The following is a 24,923-nucleotide window of genomic DNA, read 5'->3' as shown; positions in this document are numbered from 1 at the left end:
ATCTAAATAATTTGTGTATATCGTTAATCAATAAATTATGAATTAATGATTAATTGGTATTATTAGCATTTATTAATGTTTGTTATTTAATTAAACAAAAATATATTGGTATTTATAAATAATCAATTATTAAATCTTGTGTGATTGGTAATTAATTGTAATACTTGTTTTGGTATTAATAATTAATTAATTTTTAACAAAATATTAATTTATTATTTTCCCTACTGTTGCACTCTCTGGAGTGGGAATAGTAATTTTTACCCTACCGCTATCCAACGCCTTCCCTACTGTTGCACTCTCTGGAGTGGGAATAGTAATTTTTATCCCTACGCTATCCAATGCTTTCCCTACTGTTGCACTCTCTGGAGTGGGAATAGTAATTTTTACCCCTACGCTATCCAACGCTTTCCCTACTGTTGCACTGACTGGAGTGGGAATAGTAAATTTTACCCTCCCGCTATCCAACGCTTTCCCTACTGTTGCACTCTCTGGAGTGGGAATAGTAATTGTTATCCCTACGCTATCCAACGCTTTCCCTACTGTTGCACTCTTTGGAGTGGGAATAGTAATTTTTACCCCTACGCCATTAGACGTTTTCTCTACTGTTGTAATCACTGGAGTGGGAATAGTAAATTTTGAACTCCCGCTATCCAACGCTTTCCCTACTGTTGCACTCTCTGGAGTGGGAATAGTAATTTTTATCCCTACGCTATCCAATGCTTTCCCTACTGTTGCACTCTCTGGAGTGGGAATAGTAATTTTTACCCCTACGCTATCCAACGCTTTCCCTACTGTTGCACTCACTGGAGTGGGAATAGTAAATGTTACCCCTACGCTATCCAACGCTTTCCCTACTGTTGCACTCTCTGGATTGGGAATAGTAATTGTTATCCCTATGCTATCCAACGCTTTCCCTACTGTTGCACTCTTTGGAGTGGGAATAGTAATTTTTACCCCTACACCATTAGACGTTTTCTCTACTGTTGTAATCACTGGAGTGGGAATAGTAAATTTTGAAATCCCGCTATCCAACGCTTTCCCTACTGTTGCACTCTCTGGAGTGGGAATAGTAATTTTTATCCCTACGCTATCCAACGCTTTCCCTACTGTTGCACTCTCTGGAGTGGGAATAGTAATTTTTACCCCTACGCTATCCAACGCTTTCCCTACTGTTGCACTCACTGGAGTGGGAATAGTAAATTTTACTCTCCCGCTATCCAACACTTTCCCTACTGTTGCACTCTCTGGAGTGGGAATAGTAATTTTTACCCCTACGCTATCCAATACTTTCCCTATTATTGCACTCTCTGGAGTGGGAATAGTAATTTTTTCCCTCCCGCTATCCAACGCTTTCCGTACTGTTGCATTCTCTGGAGTGGGAATAGTAATTTTTACCCTCCCGCTATCCAACGCTTTCCCTACTGTTGCATTCTCTGGAGTGGGAATAGTACATTTTTACCCTACCGCTATCCAACGCTTTCCCTACTGTTGCACTCACTGGAGTGGGAATAGTAAATTTGACACTCCCGCTATCCAAAGTTTTCCCTACTGTTGCACTCTCTGGAGTGGGAATAGTAATTTTTATCCCTACGCTATCCAATGCTTTCCCTACTGTTGCACTCTCTGGAGTGGGAATAGTAATTTTTACCCCTACGCTATCCAACGCTTTCCCTACTTTTGCACTCACTGGAGTGGGAATAGTAAATGTTACCCTCCCGCTATCCAACGCTTTCCCTACTATTGCACTTACTGGAGTGGTAATAGTAATTTTTACCCGCCCGCTATCCTACGCAGAAAATATTGAATATTTTTAATAAATATTACGTTAATATATATGTATTAATTATTTTTTTTACTTACATTAATTATTTATTAATTTTAATGTTATTTAAGTATTTTTAAGTATGTGTCAGTTAATTATATGTATTATTTCATAAATTTTACATTACTTTTAAAACATTAAAAAAATTGATATTTTGACTAACTATATTATTTACAACGATATTTTGGATTCTATATTTTTGTTATTTCCTGTTTGGAGATAGGGAGTCGATATTTTGGTATTCTATATTTTGGCATCGATATTTTTGTAAGTCTATATTTTTGTAGTCGAAATTATGTCAGTGATCCGTACTTGATACTAAAAGGCACTTAGAGGTTGTTCACTTCTGACTGGTAGGCCCTATAAAGCTCCCAAATACAGGAGAGAGAGAATTTGTCATGGCATGTCTCAAACGAAGTAGCCATCTCATGAATTTGGTTATTTTAGAAGTAGTTTGGTGTTTTCACATCAGCTTTACTTAAAGACTCTTTTGAGGTAATCTTATAGTTTTCTTTAAAAAGAGCTGAACAAACATATGTTTACGTGTTTATCAAACAGAATAAACAAAGCTCAGATGGTTCAGAAATCATGAATTGGTACAGCTTTCAGATTCTCTGTGCTCTGCAGAGAGCAGAAATCGTTAATGTGTGGTATTTTTTATTTAATAAAAGAAGATTACGGGATTCTCGGTTAACAGATTTACTACTGATATTCTATTACAAATAGAAAAAAATATTCCAGCAGTAAAATCAATAACTCAATAAAAACAAGCATTGGCATAGCCAATAGGTCTCACTTTTGGGACCTTATAAGTATTTAGTAATGCAGCACAATATCCTTGGTGCAACTGGTGCAGTTCCGAACACAAAATCTCCTCCTGCTTCCACGGACGGAATGATTCCACAGTCACACGCACATACACACATTACACGCTGGTGGGGCCCATAACACCAACATTCAATTCTCATCAATCTATCCGTGCCTACAGAGGAGAGATCTTCAACTTATCTTCCGAACTACAGCTCTATTTCCTTTAGATGGAGGAAACCACATCTATTTAATTTACCCTAACAATTCCTCCATCCGGAGGTCAATAGGATCATTTAGTTGAACTAGAGATTTGATGACAAACACTTTAAATCTTATACTAATAAAATAAACATTTTCAAGAAATAACCACCCGACACAGTTCTTCAAACAATAATTTTCTTTATCTAATTAAATTGCAGGTTAAAATCCTAACAAATGCAATAGTATCTTGTGTCATAATGACCTATTCTGGCTAATTGTCGATCTCTAAGTCAGAATCGGGTCCTCAGAAATTCATCAAAGAGTCTACAGTCCCGTCCTCTGCTGTCAGCGTAGTGAATAGCATCGATCAGGGTGCGTCTCAAGCTCGTTGGGTGGTAACCTATTTTTTCCCTCTCTGGACTACTAATATTTATACTGAAAATTTACATATAATAGAAACATTTCATAATTTCTAGGTTTTTCATTGGTTGAATTCAGCCCCGTCCCAAGATTTTAAGCATCAATTTAAAAGTTCTCATACGGATGATGTATTAAACTAGGCGTATGGGAAAATCGTTCCCAGGTCAGGAAAGTATCAGTCTATTGTGGAAAAGGTGGCTTTTGGTTCCCACTTCGCAACATTTTCATCCGTGTTCAGGGACATTGGCATCTCGCCCAGAGTAGTCTTCATGGACCTGGTTCAGGGGTTAAAGGAGAGCTTGCTACGTAGTCAGTGCAGACGCCTTCCTCTGCTGTCAATTGCATGAAGTCATGTACTTTAGTGTGGTTTCAGTTGGCGGCCATCTTTTAGCAGGTCAAAATAGTCAACTTAAGGTAAAGAAACACAAAACGTAATTAATACATGGAAATGAATAAAAAAATGTTATTCCCTTGCTAATACCCTTATGTGTACGCATTTATCTAGCCCTATGCGACATTTAAAGCCGTTAATGCCGGTTTATTTAAGCGCAAAATACATTAACATTGCTTAAACTAAACATATAATTTTAACATGCGTACAAACTTACATCACTTATTATTTTAGCCGTGCCAATGCATTCCCACGTGTATTCTCTTGGTTAATAAGGTTGATTAGTTCAATTACCATACATTATTATTCATTAGAATTAGTTTCTTAGTCGGTTTAATAAACTTATGTAAATGGATTGGGTATACCAGAATAATTTTATTTTACCCGCTCCAGCACAACAACATCAACTGTTGCATGGCTAAACATTTAAAAGGTCCCAAAGGCGAGACCTATTGGCTATACCAATGCTTGTTGGGTCTGGCATCGAGGCAACTTTAGCTGCCTCACCAGCTCCATGTGGTGGCGGGTCTGGTGGCGCAGTGGACAAATGCATCCACTGTAGGGGCCTGTGTTTGACCCCATAGTCACAGGTTCTAATCCCAGCGGGTCCACTCAGCCTTTCATCCATCTGAGGTTGATAAAATGAGTACCATTGAGTTGGGTAACAATATACATCTGTTATTCAGCGCCTTGAGACTTTCGGGTGATACGTGCGCTATACAAAAAGTACATGTTATGTTAATATAGAAATCATAAATCATGCATACGCATATACAGACATAGAGGGGTTTTAGGTTAGTCCTCTTCAACAATTGGTCTGTTCACCTATCTTCCATATTTCTGCTTTCATCCATCACAGTATACAGCGTGGGACTCTTGGTCAGCCGATGTCAGCTATTGGCTCTCTTTCACTGGGATTGATGGTATTCTTTCTTGATTTTGTGCAGACATCTGTCTAGAAATGAAGAATTGGTGAGCCAGGACTTTACTTTGCTAATGCTTTTTTATTTCTAATCCGTATCCTTTGTTATTGCCCTCGTAATTCAAAATGTGTTTTCTTGTTACAGTAATTCAAATCCAATAGTACAAAACAAAAAAAATAATACTATTTTTTTTTTTATATTTTAACGTTTATTGCAAGCATCCTACTGCCTGTATATGTGGCAGCATTTTTCTCTTGTGTTCTTTTTATGGCTTATCCTAGCAAGATGTATATATTTTTTAAACATTAAATATCACAGTTTGCCAAAGCCAGGTCTACTGGTTATGCCACTGCTTGTTTTTACTGCCTCGACATTTGTTTTGCAATTTTATATAACACAAACTAGGGCCAGGGGCATTAGAACGGTTTACACTGCATCAGTTTACCTCACACAAAGTCAAATTCATTTTTTTAATGGATATATATTGTTTTTAATTTATAGGCACGGGTAGATGAAGTGCTTTAGCCAGAAACCCTGCATGGGGAGCCAAGGCGGGACTGGTGTCTGGCTCCCCAGTGCCAAATCAGCTGCTCTGTCTGTTAGGCCACATCTCAACGTCTGCAACCAGAATTTCGCTTAACATCCTGCTCGCGAGGAGGCACCTGCCTACAATCACGTAGTCATCCGGTGACAAATGTTGACAAATAGTGGGGTTCAATTTCAGGCACAGGTGACTTGCCTGTTGCTGGGTGGTCAGACATTCTGTGTGATCGTGTGTATGTGGCGATCACTTCAGTGCCAATGAACACCGTCATGATGGCGGCACTGAAAAGTGGCCAGCGAGATACAATAGCCGGAGCAGTCAAAGCTCCCCACCGCTCCCCACTAACCGTAGGCACGCAGCACCGTCCCACGGAGTGAGTGCGGATGACATGCGAGCAGTCCATAAGCCGCTAAAAAGAGCGCCAAGTGTGAGGGTCCAAGCATACATTGGGTCTAAATTGTCCAATAAGCGGTCTTTTCCTAAAGCGGCCAAATTGCCTTTTAGATCTGCATTTCCAGCATGAGTGGAGATAACGACTCAAGAGGGGTAAACAAACTAATGTAAATGTAATAAAACATAACTCCAGCCCTTTAACTCGAGGCTTCGACCTTATCGCCCGGAAAGAGCATGTCGTTCCACCAACACTGTCCTCGTTGCAGTTCCTCGATGTAAATGATCAAAGAGAGGCGCTTCCTCTTTCACCTCCCTGGCTGCAAAAGCTTGGAATAGCTCTCTATTCAAGCTCCGGGACACTTCAGGATGAATTAAATTTTCTAAAAGCTTTAAAAACTTTTTTGTTTATTCTACATGACGATTGAGAAGTCACTCTTTATGGCCAGTCTGTTCAGTGCCAGGACACTCTTTGAGTAACCATTGTCTACACAAGTCCTATTATTCTTTCGTTCACCCATTCAATTCAGTAATTCGAACTGCACTGCTCAAACCCATAACAAGGAAAACATGTAATAACTGCTTGAGAAACTGACTGTTTTTTCATTGGCAGGGTGCTTGTAGGATCCAGCGAACAACAGTAATGGACTGTAACATCTTTTTGCTTCACATAAATGTGATTACCATAAGACATTACTTAAGTGTTAGGGTATGCAAGTCCTGTTAGTAACCAGGGGTGTGAGTAAAGGTGCATGAGCATTTTGTATGGCGTCGGAGGTAAGAACATCAAGTAGAAAAGCCTAGTAGTTTGTATACACTCCTTTTCGAGAGTGGGTAGTTGTGCTGGACGGCATGGACCTAAGATGTTTGTAAACGTCTTGCTGTGTATCCTCGGAGGCGACCTCGGTTGTTCCTAAATTCGTTTTAGCCCGAATTTCTATCGTGAAAGAAACATCCACCGTGAGAGAGTTTGGGACACATTGCGCCTAATCACCAAGTAAAAATGCAAGACGTGCTCCCGGAACACCCCCTAAATGGTACGCTTAGTGGCATAGGCAGCGCTGAAAGAGCTCACAGCCTGAGACAACCTAGGGGCCACACTGCTTCAGCGCCTCGCGGCTCTCCATTGGACCACAAGTAAAATCAGCAGCCGGTGCCTGCAGTGAGAGTCATGGTGGTGTTTGCAAACACTCACTGGCGCACACGGTGATGCAAGCACTGGTAACATCTACCCAGAGCAGCGGCTCTCTTCCCTGTGACTTCCTTTACCTCTGCCGCTCATCCGTCCAGAAAGGGGTCCCGTGCTCTCGTGGCAACGGGCATCCCTTTAAAACAAGCACGGTCCGCTTTAACTTTTGTCCGTTGTGAAAGCTTTCTTGTCTTTATGGGGCCATGTGTTTAAACACATGGCCGCATAAAGATAAGAAAGCTTTTACTTCAGCTGGAAAGCGGACGAGCCCGTCCAAGTGGGCCGGCCAAAAAGTGGAAAAGCCTACGTCACGCAGTGCTTTTTCCCAATGGCTGGCCACCATTTAGCATAAACGGTGACGCCGGCCAATAGGAAAGAGAGGCGGGGCTTGAAGCCCTTTACAGAATTCCCTCTAAATCATTAAATCTCGCCAGCGAGACTGCGCATGTGCGCAGCCCACGCAGGGAAGACCTAAAAAAGGAAAGCTGCTGTTTTTGGGGGGGATTGAGGAAATTTTGACCTTCTTTCAACAAGTTTAACAAGTTAACAGAACTACTTCTAAAAACATTTTGGTTCGTAGATGTCTTAAACGTGCCTGTACAAACAAGTTAACAGAACTACTCCTAAATACATTTTGGTTCGTAGATGTCTTAAATGTGCCTGTACAAACAATAAGGCCAAAGAGACCAGCAGTCTCGACGTTTAATGGAGCAGGATTCTGTATATTTGGTGCACGACACGACACCTAGACCTTAAGATGGAGAATTCTGCAGCTCCCTGGCAGGGTAATGTCTAGGAATTATCCACAAAGGGGGCCCGTTTGGGAGCATTTGCTGGCAGGATACAAATATTTAATAGGGTTCAGCTACATGAATGTCAAAGAAAATACCAGGGGGAAGAGACAGAAAATTAGAATGTGCCTTAACTTTAGTCAGCACAAACAGGGGATTTAGGGGTCTGGGTGAGGGTCGGAGATGGGTGGAGTTTGGTCTGGTGCCAAGGGTACCATACACCCTAAAACTGCCCTCAGACGTTTCAATACCAGGCAGCACAGATGCGCCATTCTCACAGGAGACCACTGCTTTCGACATACAACCCTAATTACTCCTTCTAAAAGTGGCACTCTGACAAGTGAAGATCTGTGTATCCTGTGAAAACAAAACACAGCACTGTCCACCCTGCAACATGGGTTCATTCAACCTGTGGTTTATTTCTCCTCCATCGCCACCCACAATGCCAACAGCTGAGAGAGCTCTGTGCGTCTCCGCTAAATATACTGATGAAAAGTACTGGTACAGTCCAATTAAGAATAAAAACCACTACTGGCCGCCATAAACATGAATAGTGGCATGCCGCAGGAACTGATGTCAGGGGAGGGCAGCGCACGGCCCGCCTTAGATAAATATAAACAGTGGCTTTCTGCAGGGGGTGGGGGGCACTCACGGGCCACAGCAAGAGAGAGGGTGACAGCAGCAGACCGGGTGCCTGCTCCGAGCAGGTTGTGGCACATGTGAAGCACCCACTTGTGACTGGCCCTCCGTGGGCTATGATCGACAACTCTGTAAAAAGTACCACGGAAAGTAGGGCGGGAGGGGGGGCAGGGAGAAAGATAAGACGGACCACGAGAGGGGGGCTTGAGCAAAATGGAATGCGGACAGTGGGAGGGGTGCGACAGCAAAGTAAAATACAAAAGAAAGGTAAATAAGTTAAACATCTCTGGAGACACATCACTCAGGGAGACACGATACTTAGAGATGCAGGAAAACAAAGCAAATACGGGGCACTGTGAGAAAACATAAAATTGAGAGGCAGACAGTGTGAGAGTGTCGAATGGCAAAGAGAGACAAAGAAAACAAAGATGGAAATGCAGATAAAAACATAGGCACAATAAAAATAACAGGGCAGCGACAGTGATAGAAGTGGCATGAGGTTTACGTGGAGCGCGACCGGAAGTCCATGGACAGCCTTTCCCTTGCGGGAACGAGCAGCGCCAGGAGAGATAATTGCTAACACATGGCGCCAAAACTCGCTCCAGCAAGGGAAACGCCAAACATGCATGCGTTGCCATTGAAAGCAATGCAACGCGTGCACGTTTTTGGGGACAAAAGCGGATCAATTCCAAGAGGTCCCCCCTATGCAACGCATGCGCGCTGTGTAGGCGAGACCTAAAAAAGGCTGCAAATCGCAAAGCACACGAGCAGAACTTAAAAAAACATACAACAGTCTTTCAGGCCACAAACCTAACCTGGCCACGCAATTCAACAGGGAACAAGCATTGAAAAAGTCAATAGGGCTCGTCTCTAAAAGGCCGAACTAGTGGCTTTTCCCATGCTTTTTTCAACGGCATTCGCATACGAACGCACATATCATATGTAAGGCCGGGAATCTTGCAATGGATTGTGGTTACAAAAAACTCTTACCAGCATGTCACACGTCATGATGCATGGCTCCCATCTTAAATGTACAGCACTAATGTAGTGAGTGGTCGGCCATTTTAGAATGGTGAATCAAGTCAGAAAAGTGAAAAACAAAGTGCATGAACATGCCAAAAAAGGAGTAGGCAGTCTGGTAACACTTTTCTATTACCGGGCCATAGTAAAAAAGTACATTATTATTATGTTTATTAATATTAATAATATTGGTGAGAATATTTTCACAGTTGACATGTCTACAGCAGTTGGCACTGCTACTTTTATTAATTATATTAATAGTAATATTAATAACATTTAAAATGTAAAATGAGTAATGTGGAGCAGGACAACAGGTGCGGCATTCACTAAGGAAGGTAGCCGGAACGTGTGTGTTTAAATAGCAGGCTTGAGGAGATAGTACTGCCACATGCTCACAACCAATTTGAAAGTGATTTATCAATCAAATATATGTGCAGGGTTTTCAGATTATAAATAATTAAGAATTCCGTGTAACAATATAAGGCCACACCCCACATTCAAGCTTCTAGACAATGAATGCGCCCTTTGACAGTTCCACATGGGTGAAAGAAGAAAAAGAGAGACATTTTCGAGACCTTCGCTGTCTAGACAGGCAACTTGAGGGCCTAGGACAAGGAGTTCCATCTGTCTCTCATGTAACTGCCTTGTTCCTAGCAAACATCCAAGCCGAACAGAAAATTACCTTTGTGGTGCACGCAGGATGGAGGTACTGCAGTAAATACCACAAACTCACATGGAAAATCAGCCTGCACTTTGCATACAGCGCAAGTGTTGCAGGAATTATTACACTTAAAAATTCACCTTAAACATCTGTATTTCTCCATGTGTAGCTCAGTGAGTACAATCAAAATGAGATCGCAAATAAAGGTACACTATGGGGAACAGCAGGACAGGAAATTCAAATGCCTTTTTCATAAAGCCTAAATATGTTTCCAGAATAACAAGCACAGCCCTTATAGAATTTGCCTAGACCCTATGAAACCAGCCTCATTGGCATAAATCAATTTGTCCTACCAAGTGAACACTTCACAATTGAAGCAAGGGGGCTCCCAGCTTTTTCTTCACAAAACTCTCAATACACTGCCATGATCAAATGGTGCTCTTTTGGGCTACTTCAGTGTCCGAGGGCAAGAATGTTTTACTGATGAAACACACCAAAACATCGAACTGCTCCGCCTTATTTCTTTTCGCATTTTAGTTGCTTGATTTCGGTTTCAGAATCTTGTAAGGAAATGTAGAAAACAACGGAAGCATTAAAAACACCACTAGATGTCACCAGAGATCCACAAAACAAGCTAACTACCTCTCATGGGTTGCTTAAGCCGCCCACACGAGTCGAGGAGCAATAACATTTTTCCAGAATGTCCATAATGATTCGTTTTAGCAACGCCCGATCCGATTTTACACAGCTGAGGGTAGAATTAATTTCTGCAAAAATATGGTTTAAACAGGAGAAATACGGTGGCTAAGGCTAGAGTGTTTAAGAAGTATAACATATACGAACAAAAGAATATAACACAAAACATGCAAAGAGTTGCTGGGCTGAAGAAAAGAAGCTATCAGTAGGGAGAAGTGACAGCCCGAGTGCCGAGAAGAGACTTTGTTGTATTGTAAAATGGAACAAGCGTGCGTGCCTCGCGCTGACGAGGAAAGGAGGAGGCAGCAGGGGGAGGGGAGAGAGGAGGGGGCCTGCGCCTGTTTCTCTTGCGGGAGCGAGCAGGAACCATATGTTAATTAAAACCAGATGGTTTTAAAGCTCGCTCCCGCAAGGGAATCGCCAAATGTGCACGCGTTGCCATTAAAAGCAATGTAATGCGTGCACATTTTTGGGACACAAACTGAATAGATGGCTAAAGGTCTTTTTCCTAAGCAGCGCATGCGCGCTGCGTAGGCGAGACCTAAAAAAAACACGGCCACAATAGATAGCGTAAAGAAATGGGCCCCTTACAGGTCTGTCTGGCAATAGGTAGCAGAATAATTGCTGCAGACACTGTACAGTGATGTGTTCTTCCCAGGGCGTTCACGCAGCAGAGACATCACCGTGGACAGTGCACCGTGACAAAGAACCTCCCCATGAGTGTTAAGCACAGGACGGAAAAGTGCCAATATGCACGCATTATACAGCGATTGGCATCCCCTTTGGGCGAGGCATTAGGGTCGCTGTACATACTGCAGGGCCAAGTCACGCACTGTTAAGTGGGAAGTTAACTCTCCAGTGCTGTTGCAAAGTAAAGGTAGAAGGGTCAATGACTCTAAAGTACAGTGATAGACCCCCTCACTCTATGAGGCTCGCATGGACACTGTATGCAGAACGCAGGCTTTCCAAAGGAGTTTGTAAAGTAAAAACATCACGGTCAATGCAGACTCCCAGGAAGGGACACTGTGCTCAGCGTCCCTCCCAGGACTCTCCTACAGTATAAGGAGGAACACTGCGTGCCTTGAGCTGCTCTGTGTACAGACTGTGGCTGTGAAACTATAAAGGTAGCAAGGTCACTGCCGTGATTCACATCTCACATTCATTGCGTTCTGTGTTTAATGAATACTGGTGACTCGTCACATTTCAAAGTGGTGAGGCGTAAACGTTAGTGGTGAATTTTAGGTAGTGAGCGAGTGCAGGCAACATAAGCACGTTCAACCCATGCATCATTTACCCAGTGATGCCCCCCATTAATTCATCCATGTTTAAATCATCCACTGCATTAATCTATTCATGAATACATCCCTCTACCTTTCTAGAAACTCTCCCATTCATTCATCTACCCATCCATCAATCCATCCATCCATTCACTTAAAAATCATTCATTCATTTGTCCATCATATGGAGCATTCATACATTTATACATCCACTCATCCTTTTGAACATACTGTCCTATAACTCTTCCGTTCACCCATACATCTATGTATCCTTTCACCACTGGTGAATCACCAGAGCACCCATCCATCTTCTTAAAAGTACATTTGCTTGCCTGTATTTGAACCACACACTGTTCGGCAGACAAGCAGAAACACTATATTGATTTGAGACCTTCAAATAAACATTTGTAAAAAGAAATATGAGATAGTAATTGATGCAGAAATTGAAGTGGGGCGGAGCCCTGCCGCCCCAATCAAGAAACCGCCCCTCGAGTTGCTGATATTAAGAAGAGATGAGCCTCTTCCCTCGCACCTGTTTCCACTATCCTGACTTGTCAACTTACATGGCGCCGCTTGCGTCACAGGGTATCAGCTCCCTTCATACAATCTCCCAGAGAAGAATCAATATCGTGGGGGGTGCAGAAGGTGAGCTATAAACACCTACGGAGAATGGGCTCCCAGCACCAGAGTGTGGAGGCGCTCACTAGTTCGCATCATCAGTGTTCTTGTAACTTCCTCAGGAGCCCCGCAGCTGCCTCAGAAGCCTTTGTGATTTGTTTTTGGAGCAGGGTTGCTTGGGTGGGTCAGCCTTTTAGGCACTCCTGTTCTTAACCTCACCCCGTCCATGGTTGGTCAAGGTGGCGATAGAGCTGGCTCAAGAGCCCACCCTCCTGTAGCGAGAGACACCTCTTAATTTCCTAGGAGGGAAATTATAGCCCCCTTTTGGTGCCTTAGATTAAGACATCCTCCATTCGTGGTCTTCCGTTTTATGCTCAAGGCCAGATCCCTTGAACCTGTGAAGATTGTAGGTGCAACAGAAAGAAATAACAAAGAAAACGTAAGCCCCATCGATACACAGGTAGCGCAAGTTGCTACAAAATAATACTTTTATCATTTGTGAGTTTTAGCAAATACATTTTCCCCAGCCCAGCAGGTGAAATAAGAACTTAGTTGAACGAGGAGGCAACCCGCGAACGTGTGGCCTGGCAGAAACTTTACTAGGTTGTTTGTTTCACTGGCCTCTGGGCCACTTTGAGTAGAAAAGAGAATCTCCAAGGTTTTTGGCGCCTTGCCGAGTTTAGCCCGGGACGCCACACCTCACCGACATAGGGCGGGCGGGCGGCCGTCTCCCGCCCTTCGGATGACTCCCGTTCGCTCTTTTTCTGCACTCTCCCACATCCTCCCGCACTCGAAGAAGAGATTTGAGAGGAAAACTTTCCTCTGGTGAGCGCAGCTGTCATGGGGAAGTTACTGGTCCTCGCCGTGCTCGGCATACTAACCGCCTTGGTAGTGGAAAGGATTGTGCGTCTGAGGTAAGATAAAAGGCGTCTCCGAGACATTTCTGTTTGCATCCAGTGGTCTATAAAGGCGCGGACATAGCTTTTCCATTCGCTAAACCTTACGCATCAGTCTGTACGTACGTCCACGCCTTCGGTGTTTTTAAACGTGCGTGTCACATGCCTGGACTGGATTACAACCCATAACGTAAAGACCATATTCCCGGGGTTCAGTAGGTGTGAGCGAATAGCGGGTTCGAGCTACCAATGTGAGGGGGTGGCGCCTGGCGGAGACCCACTGCATAGAGTTGAACCCACATTCCAGGTGTGTGCAGGAGTTGTGTAATCTGTCCTAACTGGTATAACCCGTAAACATACAGTGTCGAGGATGAAACAATATGCAAGCACTGGCAAATGCAATAGGTTTGGCCTATGTGATTAATAATAATTTTTTGTTGTTATAATTTGTTTATTCAGAAAGCCAATATATTGTGCAGTAACTGGTGGTAATATAATGTAGGTAGTGGTGGCTACTCGCTAGGGGGGGGGGGGGGGGGGAGGTGAAAAACAAAGAAAATAAACTTACCTGTAAACATTGCCTCTCCTCCAACCTCTTTTCTCAGCACTTGCAGCACGGAACAAAAGCACCCAGGCTTCCAGACTCTCCCAGCCAATCACGACACTGCTGTCACCATGACAGTAGCGTCATGATTGGTCTGAGCATCGTGATTCGGCGCACAGATAGGCGTTGGGAGGCTGTGCCTGTGCCTGTTCTCCACCCAGGTTGTGCAGTACAGCCAGGTGGAGAACATGCAAAGTGCGCACTTACAGAGTGTAAACCGCTCCTCCCTCAGCTCTGGCCGGCTCAGCCCCGCCCCGCCCTAACCTGGCTCCAAGTCCACACTAAAAAATAAAATGATAATAAAGTTATGCTGTTATCATTTTGTTTTTCTTTTTTTGCACTGCTCAAAGAGCAGTGGGGCAATGCTCCTCTGCTTAGCAAAGGAGCTGTCACGGAATGCAGGGAGATTAGGTAAAGAGTGGAGGACAAAGAAAAAAACATGCTGGCAGCTCACCTCACCGCTGCTCCTTGCCCCGGAGAAGAACTGTGTGAAAAGATCAGTGGTATTGAAAACTGCAGGACACATTTTGAGAAACATTGAAAGAGGCCAAAACGCTGGCACCCAATGTCAGACCCATTGACTTTGCCAATGCTTGTTCAGCATGAGGCTGGAATAGGTATGGCTACTGCTGTTAGGCTTTATAGAATGTGCAGTAGAATGCTGGGATGTTCAGTTCAATACACCCAATAAACGTTAATTCAAATACTTCATCAAATTGATATTCGTTTCCTACTCTCCATCTCTGCATCAAAGTTTGTGCAAAGTTTTTGTCACACCTATGGAGTAGTTTGCTAATTCCACGACTTTCTGGAAAATTCATTTTTACAGGATTAATAGACACATTCACAGTACATATAACCTAAGAACTAATGAACAGTTTTGGCTGACACTTTCAGCCTGGAACAATTTGAATCCATAAACGACCCTACAACTTAATATATGTTCCGTTTACCCATCACAGTGACTGTCCGGAGAGCACCCCACACTCCTAAATGGCCATTTATGATTCATAAGGGGTCACTGCATAATGATGGCATTGATTACTACCTTTAGCCGTCTGGTACTACATAACACTACCATTTGCTGCCTAGAACAGTAATAGTGCCAATCAGCCGGCAATTACTACAACTGTCATCACTATATTCTGGAAGGTTTAGTGGCCTTTGGAGTGTCTCAATCACTCCAGTCTTTCCCTGCACACCACTGTCTTCTGTAGTTTCTCTATTAGACACACCATTTTTCTTCCCATGTCTTGCTGGAATCCTACATATGCACATTTCACACCTCATCTCCTTCTTCATCAGCACCGTCTTTTTACTCTCTCCTGCATGTGCTCCTTACATCACGTTCACTTCACCCCCCGCCACCCCACACACACCACACCGACTCACCTGCAGGTACTGCATTTTCGTTTACTTTCTCCCTGCCAATATTTCAACAACTGTTTACCTGCTTGAAAAACTTTTTTATACTATCACAATTAAAATAAACATACATGACCATTGCTCTATACGATATTCAGAGAAGCCAAAAACTGGATGAGCATGAATTCACAACAACTTTATGACCCAATGATGGGCACTGTGAGAAACTGACTCAACTCCAGAGCTTTCAATTATGCCTTGTTTAAAAAAAAACATCCACAGCCTGAACTTACACAAGCGCGTAGAAGCGACTCTGTCCACAGTACACATAATACAAGAGTAATCTGCTGTATGAAAATAAAAAACTACAGGAAAAATCACATGCTCATAAGGAATGCAAAATTAGACAAAATGTGAAATTTAAACTAGGACTGTGTTACTGCCAGGGATTACCTTAATGACGTTTACAGCCATTGTTCAGACATCAATCGGTGTCTACCTGTAAACGTAAGCACATGGATATAGAGCCCACTAGAGGCCCGATTGCATGTTCGTTTGTAATTAATGGTGTGTTGGCAGCCTAGAATGACCTAGCCCGCGTTAGCCCAGGGGTGTGATTGGCTGGGATGTAGACTCCTACGCAATCCTTGTCCAATCAAGTAAGATGGTGTTTCCTGGTAATTTAGCTCTGCACTTGTAGCAATTTAGAATTATTAGGTAAAATAATTTGCAATGTAATTGCAAACAATTCGTTGCCAACAACCTCCATTAACCGTTTTCTGCTATTTTTCTTTGATGATCGTACTCTTAAACTGAAATCCCACATAACCCTTTACCTTCCTTGGGAGACAAGGCATAGGAGTTGAGAAACTCCTCCTGAACGACCCCCTGAACTTCGCACAGCTTGAATTGAAATGGCCAAACGAAGTCGTAACCAGAGGCACTGGAGTTTTTGCAGCAGGGGAAGAACAAATTATGCAGCAGCATTAACTAAATTATGTGGCAATAAAAGGCAAATCATGTAGTTTAAACAGCACATTTTCTTGTTGTATATTCGTATCGAGAAGTACATCAATATATAAACAATGTCAAAAAGTGAATTAGACAATAAATCATGTCATATGTCCATAATGGCCTTCCTGCCTAATTCGTATCTCAAAGGTACCAAAGGTGTACTCTGTGGGAGACCAATTATACTTCGAAAAAATTTGTTTTCAGCTACCGTTAGAGAAGTTAGCTGGTCAAAACCCCATAGCTCAGCCCCATACAAGATCTGGGTTCAATACATCTTTTTATTTGCTCACCTGCTCACCAGGCTACCCCAGTTAGGACCCAGCCATATGCAAATCAGTCTTGACCCAGCTCCCCATGGGAACAGTCTATCCCAAACTGCTCGGCCTGGTTCTCCTTGGACATGAAACAAGCATCCTGGAGTCAGTTTCGGGTTGTCATCCATTATCAGCCAGGCTACCTTGAAACCAGTGGCACAGTGAGCACAGGACCCATGTCTGGACATACCCTTGCCACTAAGGGGGACAAAAGCAAAAAGAGCAATAAAGGACAGAATGCTGAACAAATCAAACATTCACCCCCAGTCACAGATCTTGGTTTAATCCATTTCTTTTTTTTGCTCATTACACAACCCCAGTTTGGACCCAGCCATATGCAAATTAGTCTTCACCTTGCTCATGTGAACAATCCAGCCCGAACTGCCAGGCCAAGTCCTCACTGGACTGGAAACAAACATCCTGGGACCAGTTTTCGGGGTATCATCAGCCAGGCTAGCTTGAATCCAGTGGAATGTTTAATGTGTTTAGAATTCCATCCATCATCTGTTCTTTTTGCACGTATCCAAATATTAGGCAAAGATTGAATGATAGGGTTGGAGGTTTGTAAAGCAGGTGATTTATGAGTATAAAGAATTTGTAAATCTGAAGTTACCTGGACAGTCGAGTGGTGCGTTTTATTTGTGATCATCCACCTAGTTGGAATAGGTCGGAAATAAGGGTTCATGATTTAAGGTACTTTTATAATCCTTACCCTAACACCCCTGGAAGCCTTGGTCAAATCCAGGAAAGAAGTGGAATCAACCCAAATCTTGTTACATTCCCCACTGAGCGTACTGATAACTTATACCATCTGGAAGCCTTAGCCTGACCGGGCTTGGAGGGGTCTTCTTCTAGCATGTCTCCCTCACTAAACAATTTGAGAGCTAGATCAGAGGGAAAGGGAGTAGTAGCTAGTGAGTTGCACGAGTTAATTCAAAAAAATACCTGCAAAATTCTAAGCTGGAATATTGCTGGCATTAGACTCAAAAGCCAGGACGAGCTATGGGTGGGTTATGTTGTGTCCCATGATATTATTGCATTGCAGGAAACCTGGGACACAGCAAATAACCTTTTTTTGGACGGTTATGTTCATTTTTATATTCCAGCCACACCTAGCTTGGCGGGGAGGGCAAAGGGGGGCCTTGCTTTGTTGGTTTCTTTGAACCTGAAAGGATCTGCTAAACAGGTTGATTCTGGCTCCCAACATTGCTTAGCTGTAGAACTAGTGGTGGCAAATTCCCCTTCTTTGCTTTTGATTAATTTTTATAACTCCAAAGATAGTGTCAGCTTAAATCACCATCTAGAATCTCTGGGGGAGGTTCTGGATAAATACAGGGCGTCACATAATAGTTTTGAGGTCATCCTAATGGGTGATCTAAATATCCATCCTTGCAGCCTAGGTTGTATTTTGGATGATGAGGAGGGATCTTCCTATTCATCATCCACACATTTTGAACATACCAAACAAGGCGAGGCCTTGGAGAGCCTATTGGCTTCCTCTGACCTCTCTGAACCTGGTTGCTGCGCGGAAGGTCAGAGACCGTGTACTTTTAAAGGTCCTGACTCAGGTTCATTCATCGATTACATTTTTGTTTCTTCTTTGATTTTTCCCTTGATTTTAAATTACAGGGTGGAGGACTCCGCATTTAGTGACCATAACCCCGTGATAGCCGAGGTCGCCTCGGAAGGGTTCTTGGTCTTTAAAGACTCTAGCATCTTGGAAACCAGTGCCCTGGTAGCAAAAGACCATGGCAGGAGGTTAAAATGGGCTCAGGTGTCCCCGATTTCTTTTCTTCAAGAAGTTTTGTCTAAGGTTGAACCAGAGATGGGTATATGCTTAGATCATGTTAATACCAACTCTAGTATAGTTGAGGCTTTTACCACCATTTGCCTACATATTAATGCGGCCCTCTAGGTTAAATCCAAGTTAGGCTGCTATACAGGCAAAAAATGGTTTGATACCAATTGTACCAAGGCTCATTCTGCCCTTCTGAAGGCAACAAAGGGTAAACCGAGAAACAGACCTCCGATTACATCTCTGAGGAAACAGTATAAATTGGCCATTAAAGCTCGTAAAACGAGATTCAGGAAGAAGCCTGGAATAATTTATTGTCACCGGATACCTTGCGGGATAGTTCCAAATTTTGGGGAGTGATAAACCACCCTTTTTTTTCCGGTAGCGAGAATCAGGCCATGAATTGTAGTATTCCTGACGAGCAGTGGTTAGCCCATTTTGAAAAAATGTATAGTTCTGTCTCGCCTGGGAATTTAGAGGGGCTGTTACCCTTGAACCAGGTCGGACCAGTTTCGGCCTTCAAGGAGGAGGACGTAGAAAAAGCCATTCTAGAGACATCTAAGAGTAAGGCGCCAGGCCCTGACGGCGTTCCTGCAGACCTTTATAGGTCTGCCCCTAAATTGTGGGCTAAAATACTAACAAATGTCTTTAATGCCGCTAGATATAAGAATATCCCAGAGTCTTGGGCAATATCCACAATCATCCCAATTTTTAAAAAAGGCCAGAGGGATGACCCGGCTTGTTATAGGCCTATCTCCCTAATTGACTCTGCTGTTAAAATCTTAGGCAGAGTCATTCTGGGTAGATTGAATACTTGGCTCGAGGGTAGCGGCATACTATCAGACGCCCAATATGGTTTTAGGGCTAATAGGAGCACGCAGGATCAATGTTTAAATCTCCACTTACTTATTTGCAAATATACTATTGCAAAGGAGGGGTCTCTGTATATGGCCTTCATGGACCTCTCCTCAGCTTTTGACCTGGTCAACAGGTCAAAATTGTGGAGTATTCTCCTGGACATCTGGGTTGATCTGCACTTATAGCAATTTAGAATTATTAGGTAAAATAATTTGCAATGTAATTGCAAACAATTCGTTGCCAACAACCTCCATTAACCGTTTTCTGCTATTTTTCTTTGATGATCGTACTCTTAAACTGAAATCCCACATAACCCTTTACCTTCCTTGGGAGACAAGACATAGGAGTTGAGAAACTCCTCCTAAACGACCCCTGAACTTCGCACAGCTTGAATTGAAATGGCCAAACGAAGTCGTAACCAGAGGCACTGGAGTTTTTGCAGCAGGGGAAGAACAAATTATGCAGCAGCATTAACTAAATTATGTGGCAATAAAAGGCAAATCATGTAGTTTAAACAGCACATTTTCTTGTTGTATATTTGTATCGAGAAGTACATCAATATATAAACAATGTCAAAAAGTGAATTAGACAATAAATCATGTCATATGTCCATAATGGCCTTCCTGCCTAATTCGTATCTCAAAGGTACCAAAGGTGTACTCTGTGGGAGACCAATTATACTTCGAAAAAATTTGTTTTCAGCTACCGTTAGAGAAGTTAGCTGGTCAAAACCCCATAGCTCAGCCCCATACAAGATCTGGGTTCAATACATCTTTTTATTTGCTCACCTGCTCACCAGGCTACCCCAGTTAGGACCCAGCATATGCAAATCAGTCTTGACCCAGCTCCCCATGGGAACAGTCTATCCCAAACTGCTCGGCCTGGTTCTCCATGGACATGAAACAAGCATCCTGGAGTCAGTTTCGGGGTGTCATCCATTATCAGCCAGGCTACCTTGAAACCAGTGGCACAGTGAGCACAGGACCCATGTCTGGACATACCCTTGCCACTAAGGGGGACAAAAGCAAAAAGAGCAATAAAGGACAGAATGCTGAACAAATCAAACATTCACCCCCAGTCACAGATCTTGGTTTAATCCATTTCTTTTTTTTGCTCATTACACAACCCCAGTTTGGACCCAGCCATATGCAAATTAGTCTTCACCCTGCTCATGTGAACAATCCAGCCCGAACTGCCAGGCCAAGTCCTCACTGGACTGGAAACAAACATCCTGGGACCAGTTTTCGGGGTATCATCAGCCAGGCTAGCTTGAATCCAGTGGAATGTTTAATGTGTTTAGAATTCCATCCATCATCTGTTCTTTTTGCACGTATCCAAATATTAGGCAAAGATTGAATGATAGGGTTGGAGGTTTGTAAAGCAGGTGATTTATGAGTATAAAGAATTTGTAAATCTGAAGTTACCTGTACAGATTGGCGTCTAACAAGAACCCATAATACTGATATTTATTTGTTAAAGGCAGCATAACTAAAACATAAATGAAACTTGTCAGGTTAAGATGGGACCATTTCTTGTATTCCCACTTCGTTTTGGCAATAAGCGGATCTAAATTATCTTGACTCATACTTTCTAAATCTCTGCTGATATAAATACCGTAATTCTTTAGATGGTCTGCTTTCCATTGAAAAATGTAGCCGAAGATAGCTGACAATGGAAGAGCATCACTCTTAATCCAATTGACTTTGTAGCCAGCCAGAACCGGTATAGAAGCAAGAAATGGTGAGTGCTGGGAGTAAAATGGATGGCTCAGTAAGAGTGAGTAATATGTCACTAGCATATAAAAACATTTTTGAGACTCCTGCCAATGTAGGAATTCCTACTATTAGTGAGCACTGTCTTATTGCTGCAGCCAGCGGTTCACATGCAAAAATTGATAATCTGGGTGATAAAGGACATGCTGGTGGGTTCCTTTTTGCACTAAAAAAGATTTTGAAAGGAAGCCCCACCAATTCACCTGTGCGGGGGGTGTCTCTTATAGCCATTTGACTGTAGAGATATAGTCATTACCTAATCCCAACCTCTGTAGTGTACTGAAAATATATCACCACTCAATGTGGTCAAAGGCTTTCTTGACACCTAAGGATAACGCTACTCTGTCTTCTTCAGCATTCTTGAAAAGGCAGAGTATGTGAGCCAAAGTACGGACACGGCTACAAGAGTTTCTGTCTTGCATTAACCTAACTTGAGAGATATGTATGAGCTTAGAGATAACTTGTTTGAGTCTTCTAGCAATAATGGTGTCTTATATCTTTGAATCTGTATTCAGAATGGAAATCAGAGGATGATTACTGCAATATAATGGATCTGCCTTGGGTTTGGAAAGGACCGTAGTGATAGCTTTATTTTAGGGGGAGGGGAGACTACCAGTTTACTCTGCTTCAGATATCAGATATCAATCAAACCATGATCTTCTCGGATGTCTCCTAGTATTGCTTATTCTGTGCAGTGTGTCATATCCAGGGGGTCCGTTCTGTCTAAAATCACATTTGGGCTGAGATCCCAATCCCCTCCCAGAACTATTTTGGAAATTCCCATTTCCGTTAGAATTCTATTTAGATGAAGGAAAAAAGGGCTTTTGTCCCAAAGGGGGCATAAATCAACCTACTCCTAAGAGGCTCTCACCTACTTTAAGTTTAGCTAGAACAAATAGACCATCCTCATTTGACCATTACTGTAGGATTTGTCATTGCATTGTTTTCCATATTAGAATGGCTACACTACTTTTTCTAGTACTAATATAAAACATAGGATCTCCTGACGTATGAGAAGGGGGTTTGCAACTTTAAAGAATCTAGCCCACACAATCTCGTTTGAATTTGTCTTATTGTAAATTGGATAGATGTGTCTCTTGAATGAGAGCAATATTTGTATGTTTGGAGGCTAAGTAGGAAATAAATGTTTTCCTTTTAATGTAATTAGTAAAGACATTGACATTGGGACAAGCCATTTGCAAAGGACTAGTATTTTATGAGGCTGACTGAAAATGTTAGAGTATATCTATACTGTGTCAAAATGGGCCAAAAGGGTATAAAGGGGAGAGGAGGGAGGTAAATGATATGGGAATGTGATAAAAGAAAATTACTGGAGGGAAAATCTATCTGTAGTATAGTAAATCTGAAACCAATTTGTGAAAATATAATACAAAAATATTTTTAATACCAAACTCTAAATGGTACAAGTACACAATTGTAAGTGCTAGAACAGAAAAGAACTCTGCAGTTTCCCCCCTAAAAAACAGTGTATCTTTTGTCGATGGATCTAAAATGCAAATCGAGACCCACACTCCTTGGTGGAGGAAAAAAAAATACTCATGGTTACAGATTATGAGAAGAAACAACGCATGGAGTTTAAAGTCCACCCAGAAGACAGTTTGTATATACAAATACAGTATGAAATATGCATGGTATGTGTATTAACAATGTATGAGAAAAGGAAATGAGTCATATCCATCAGAGGTAATAACTGCAGTAAAAGAGTAAAAAAATGATACTCTTACATAGCATGTATGTACATACTCACCTAGTTGGAAAAAGCGATGGTGGAAGGTTGATCATCAGTTACTTTATCAAAAGATGTGGATGACTTTAGAGGCAATCTCAATTTCTCTCTGGAATTTTCCTGTGTAGTACCTCTACACAGTGAACCACTTTATCTCTGTTAGACTGTTTCTTAAAAGTATGTACATGTAATCTATTGGTATGGCGACTTTGTTTATCATTTTGGGATTAAAGTAAACGGTTAATAGTTGTTTCTTTCAGGGATGGTGGTGGTGTTAAATCCATGCGTTGGTCATCTAAATTGTCCAGGAAGCATATCACATATTCAGGCACTGTGTAATACCTTGTTTTTCCATCCTTTATGATCCACATTGTGGTAGCTTCTAAAAGGCCATATTTGATTTCCCATTTCTGAAGTCTTGGTATGAGTTGCAGGAACGTCTTTCGTTTGGCATTGGTTTCAGTGGAGAAGTCCGCAGCCATAACTACACCATTACCTTCCAAGTCATAAGGTCCATGTTTATGAGCAGCTCTTAGTATTTGACAGATATGTTCATGATGCAGGAGGCATGCAATATTTGGTCTAGGTCTCGATTCAGTGTTTGAAGTTGAAGCTCTTGATCGAATCCTGTGAGCCCTCTGGAACTAAAGGGGATCCTCAAAAGATATCCTCAATAGCTGCAATATTAACGTTAGTAGCAAGCTCTTCATATAATTATTCACTTTCATTTTTTCTGGAATTCCATAAAAACTGACTTTATTCCTTCAAACCCTGTCTTCCAAATCTATTACTTTTTGTTTTAAATGCCAGATATTTGCAAACTAATAGTCCACATTATCAAATCATTCATCTAAAAAGGTGATTCATTAATCTAGCGTTTCCACTTTTGTATGAAAAGAGCTCAGGTCCATCCATGGTGTCTTAAGCTCTGTCACGAATTTGGAAATTTTGACATCTATAGATCCTAATCATTGCCCCAAAGCAGAGATGTCTTTTAAAATAAGATCCATAGAAGTGATGTCTTGTCGGACTGTAGTAGATTTGCCTGAGGGTAAAATCTTCCCTACCACTTCCGTAAACAAAGGTTTTCTATTAGATTTACCACTGGCTGTACTGGTATACTTCAAAATTATAGAGGGCAATTAATAAGTACATCTACCACTTTTGTTGAGGAGGCCCCCTGGAGTCATGCCCACCTCACATTTTGGGGGCTGCTGGGGCTTATGTTATGCCAATGCCCAGGCCTCACTGACCAATAACACCTGGAATCAAAGAGCCCGTCATGTGCACAAAGGATGCTCCTCTTCTTTCAGTGTGGGACCCCAACATTCAGGAATGTTAACAATACACATCTCTTGTCTGGGGGTGGCAGTCATCACCTCTCCAGCCTCTGCAGGCCCTGTGCTCTGAAACTGATTCTACTAAACACAAAAATGGGTACGCTGCCAATATCGTGCTTGTGTTAGTTACCTCTAGGTAAGGGGTGTAGCCCCCTACTTTCACAAGGATAGCGCTTAGTCTAAACACAGTGCATTACCGTGAGACATGCCCAGGTCATGGCGCACACGCATGAGCCATGTTTGTCCATGAACTAAAATCATTACCAGGAATCCAGATATCTATGCAGCTTGGGCAGACAGGGTAGGGGTGCTCATTTGGCACCACGCAGAGAACATTTCCATGTCAACAATGATAGATAGGTTATGAGAACTGCAGCAAATCCATTATTATGTGGAAAATGCCAGAATCTTTGAAGGTGGGCATGGTATTATTTTTCCAAATTGAGTCTATTTTGACAAAGTCCTTTTTTTATTTTCAAATAATTTGCTTGCCAGTCTTGTTCTAGCCACCACAATACGTACTACTAGATTTAAGTAGATAAGAATTAGCATTTTCCTTATATAATGTACTCAACTGAAATGTAGCTTTAAATAACTTACCTAAGCATCTTTTGGATTTGGAAGAGAAATATATATTTTTTTTCTTTTTGCCCCCAAAGTTTTATATAGCGCAAACTTGACCCGAAAGTATCAGAGCGCTGTACATGAGCACCAGTTGCGTTACAGACAGACACATTATTAGTTTTTCTTTATTTAGTTAGGCATGGTGAGATTAAGTGATTTACCCAGAATCACAGGATGTTAAGGGTCCCTGCCAAGACTAGAA

General features: G+C 42.2%; 1 protein-coding gene and 1 long non-coding RNA gene across 2 annotated transcripts in view; one reads left to right on the top strand and one right to left on the bottom strand.

Annotated features, from left to right (window-relative positions):
* Positions 1-3,016: 3,016 nt before the first annotated feature.
* LOC146789241 (uncharacterized) lies at positions 3,017-13,905 on the bottom strand. The gene is made up of 3 exons (XR_014970039.1): positions 13,857-13,905; positions 4,470-4,599; positions 3,017-3,661 (listed from the first exon to the last, which is right to left on the bottom strand). It is a non-coding gene; the product is annotated as an uncharacterized LOC146789241 (long non-coding RNA).
* LOC146789239 (serum paraoxonase/arylesterase 2-like) overlaps positions 13,127-24,923 on the top strand; it is a 375,480-nt gene continuing 363,683 nt past the window's right edge. The window contains exon 1 of the mRNA XM_085630859.1: positions 13,127-13,306. Coding sequence (XP_085486985.1) covers positions 13,233-13,306 — 74 coding nt within the window. The 5' untranslated portion in view covers positions 13,127-13,232. The remainder of the gene's footprint in view (positions 13,307-24,923) is intronic.

This window comes from Triturus cristatus, chromosome 10 (genome assembly GCF_964204655.1).
Source record: "Triturus cristatus chromosome 10, aTriCri1.1, whole genome shotgun sequence".
NCBI classification, from domain to species: Eukaryota; Metazoa; Chordata; class Amphibia; order Caudata; family Salamandridae; genus Triturus; species Triturus cristatus.
Note: the sequence above shows the minus strand (reverse complement) of the source record. Positions and strands in the feature narration are given on the sequence as shown.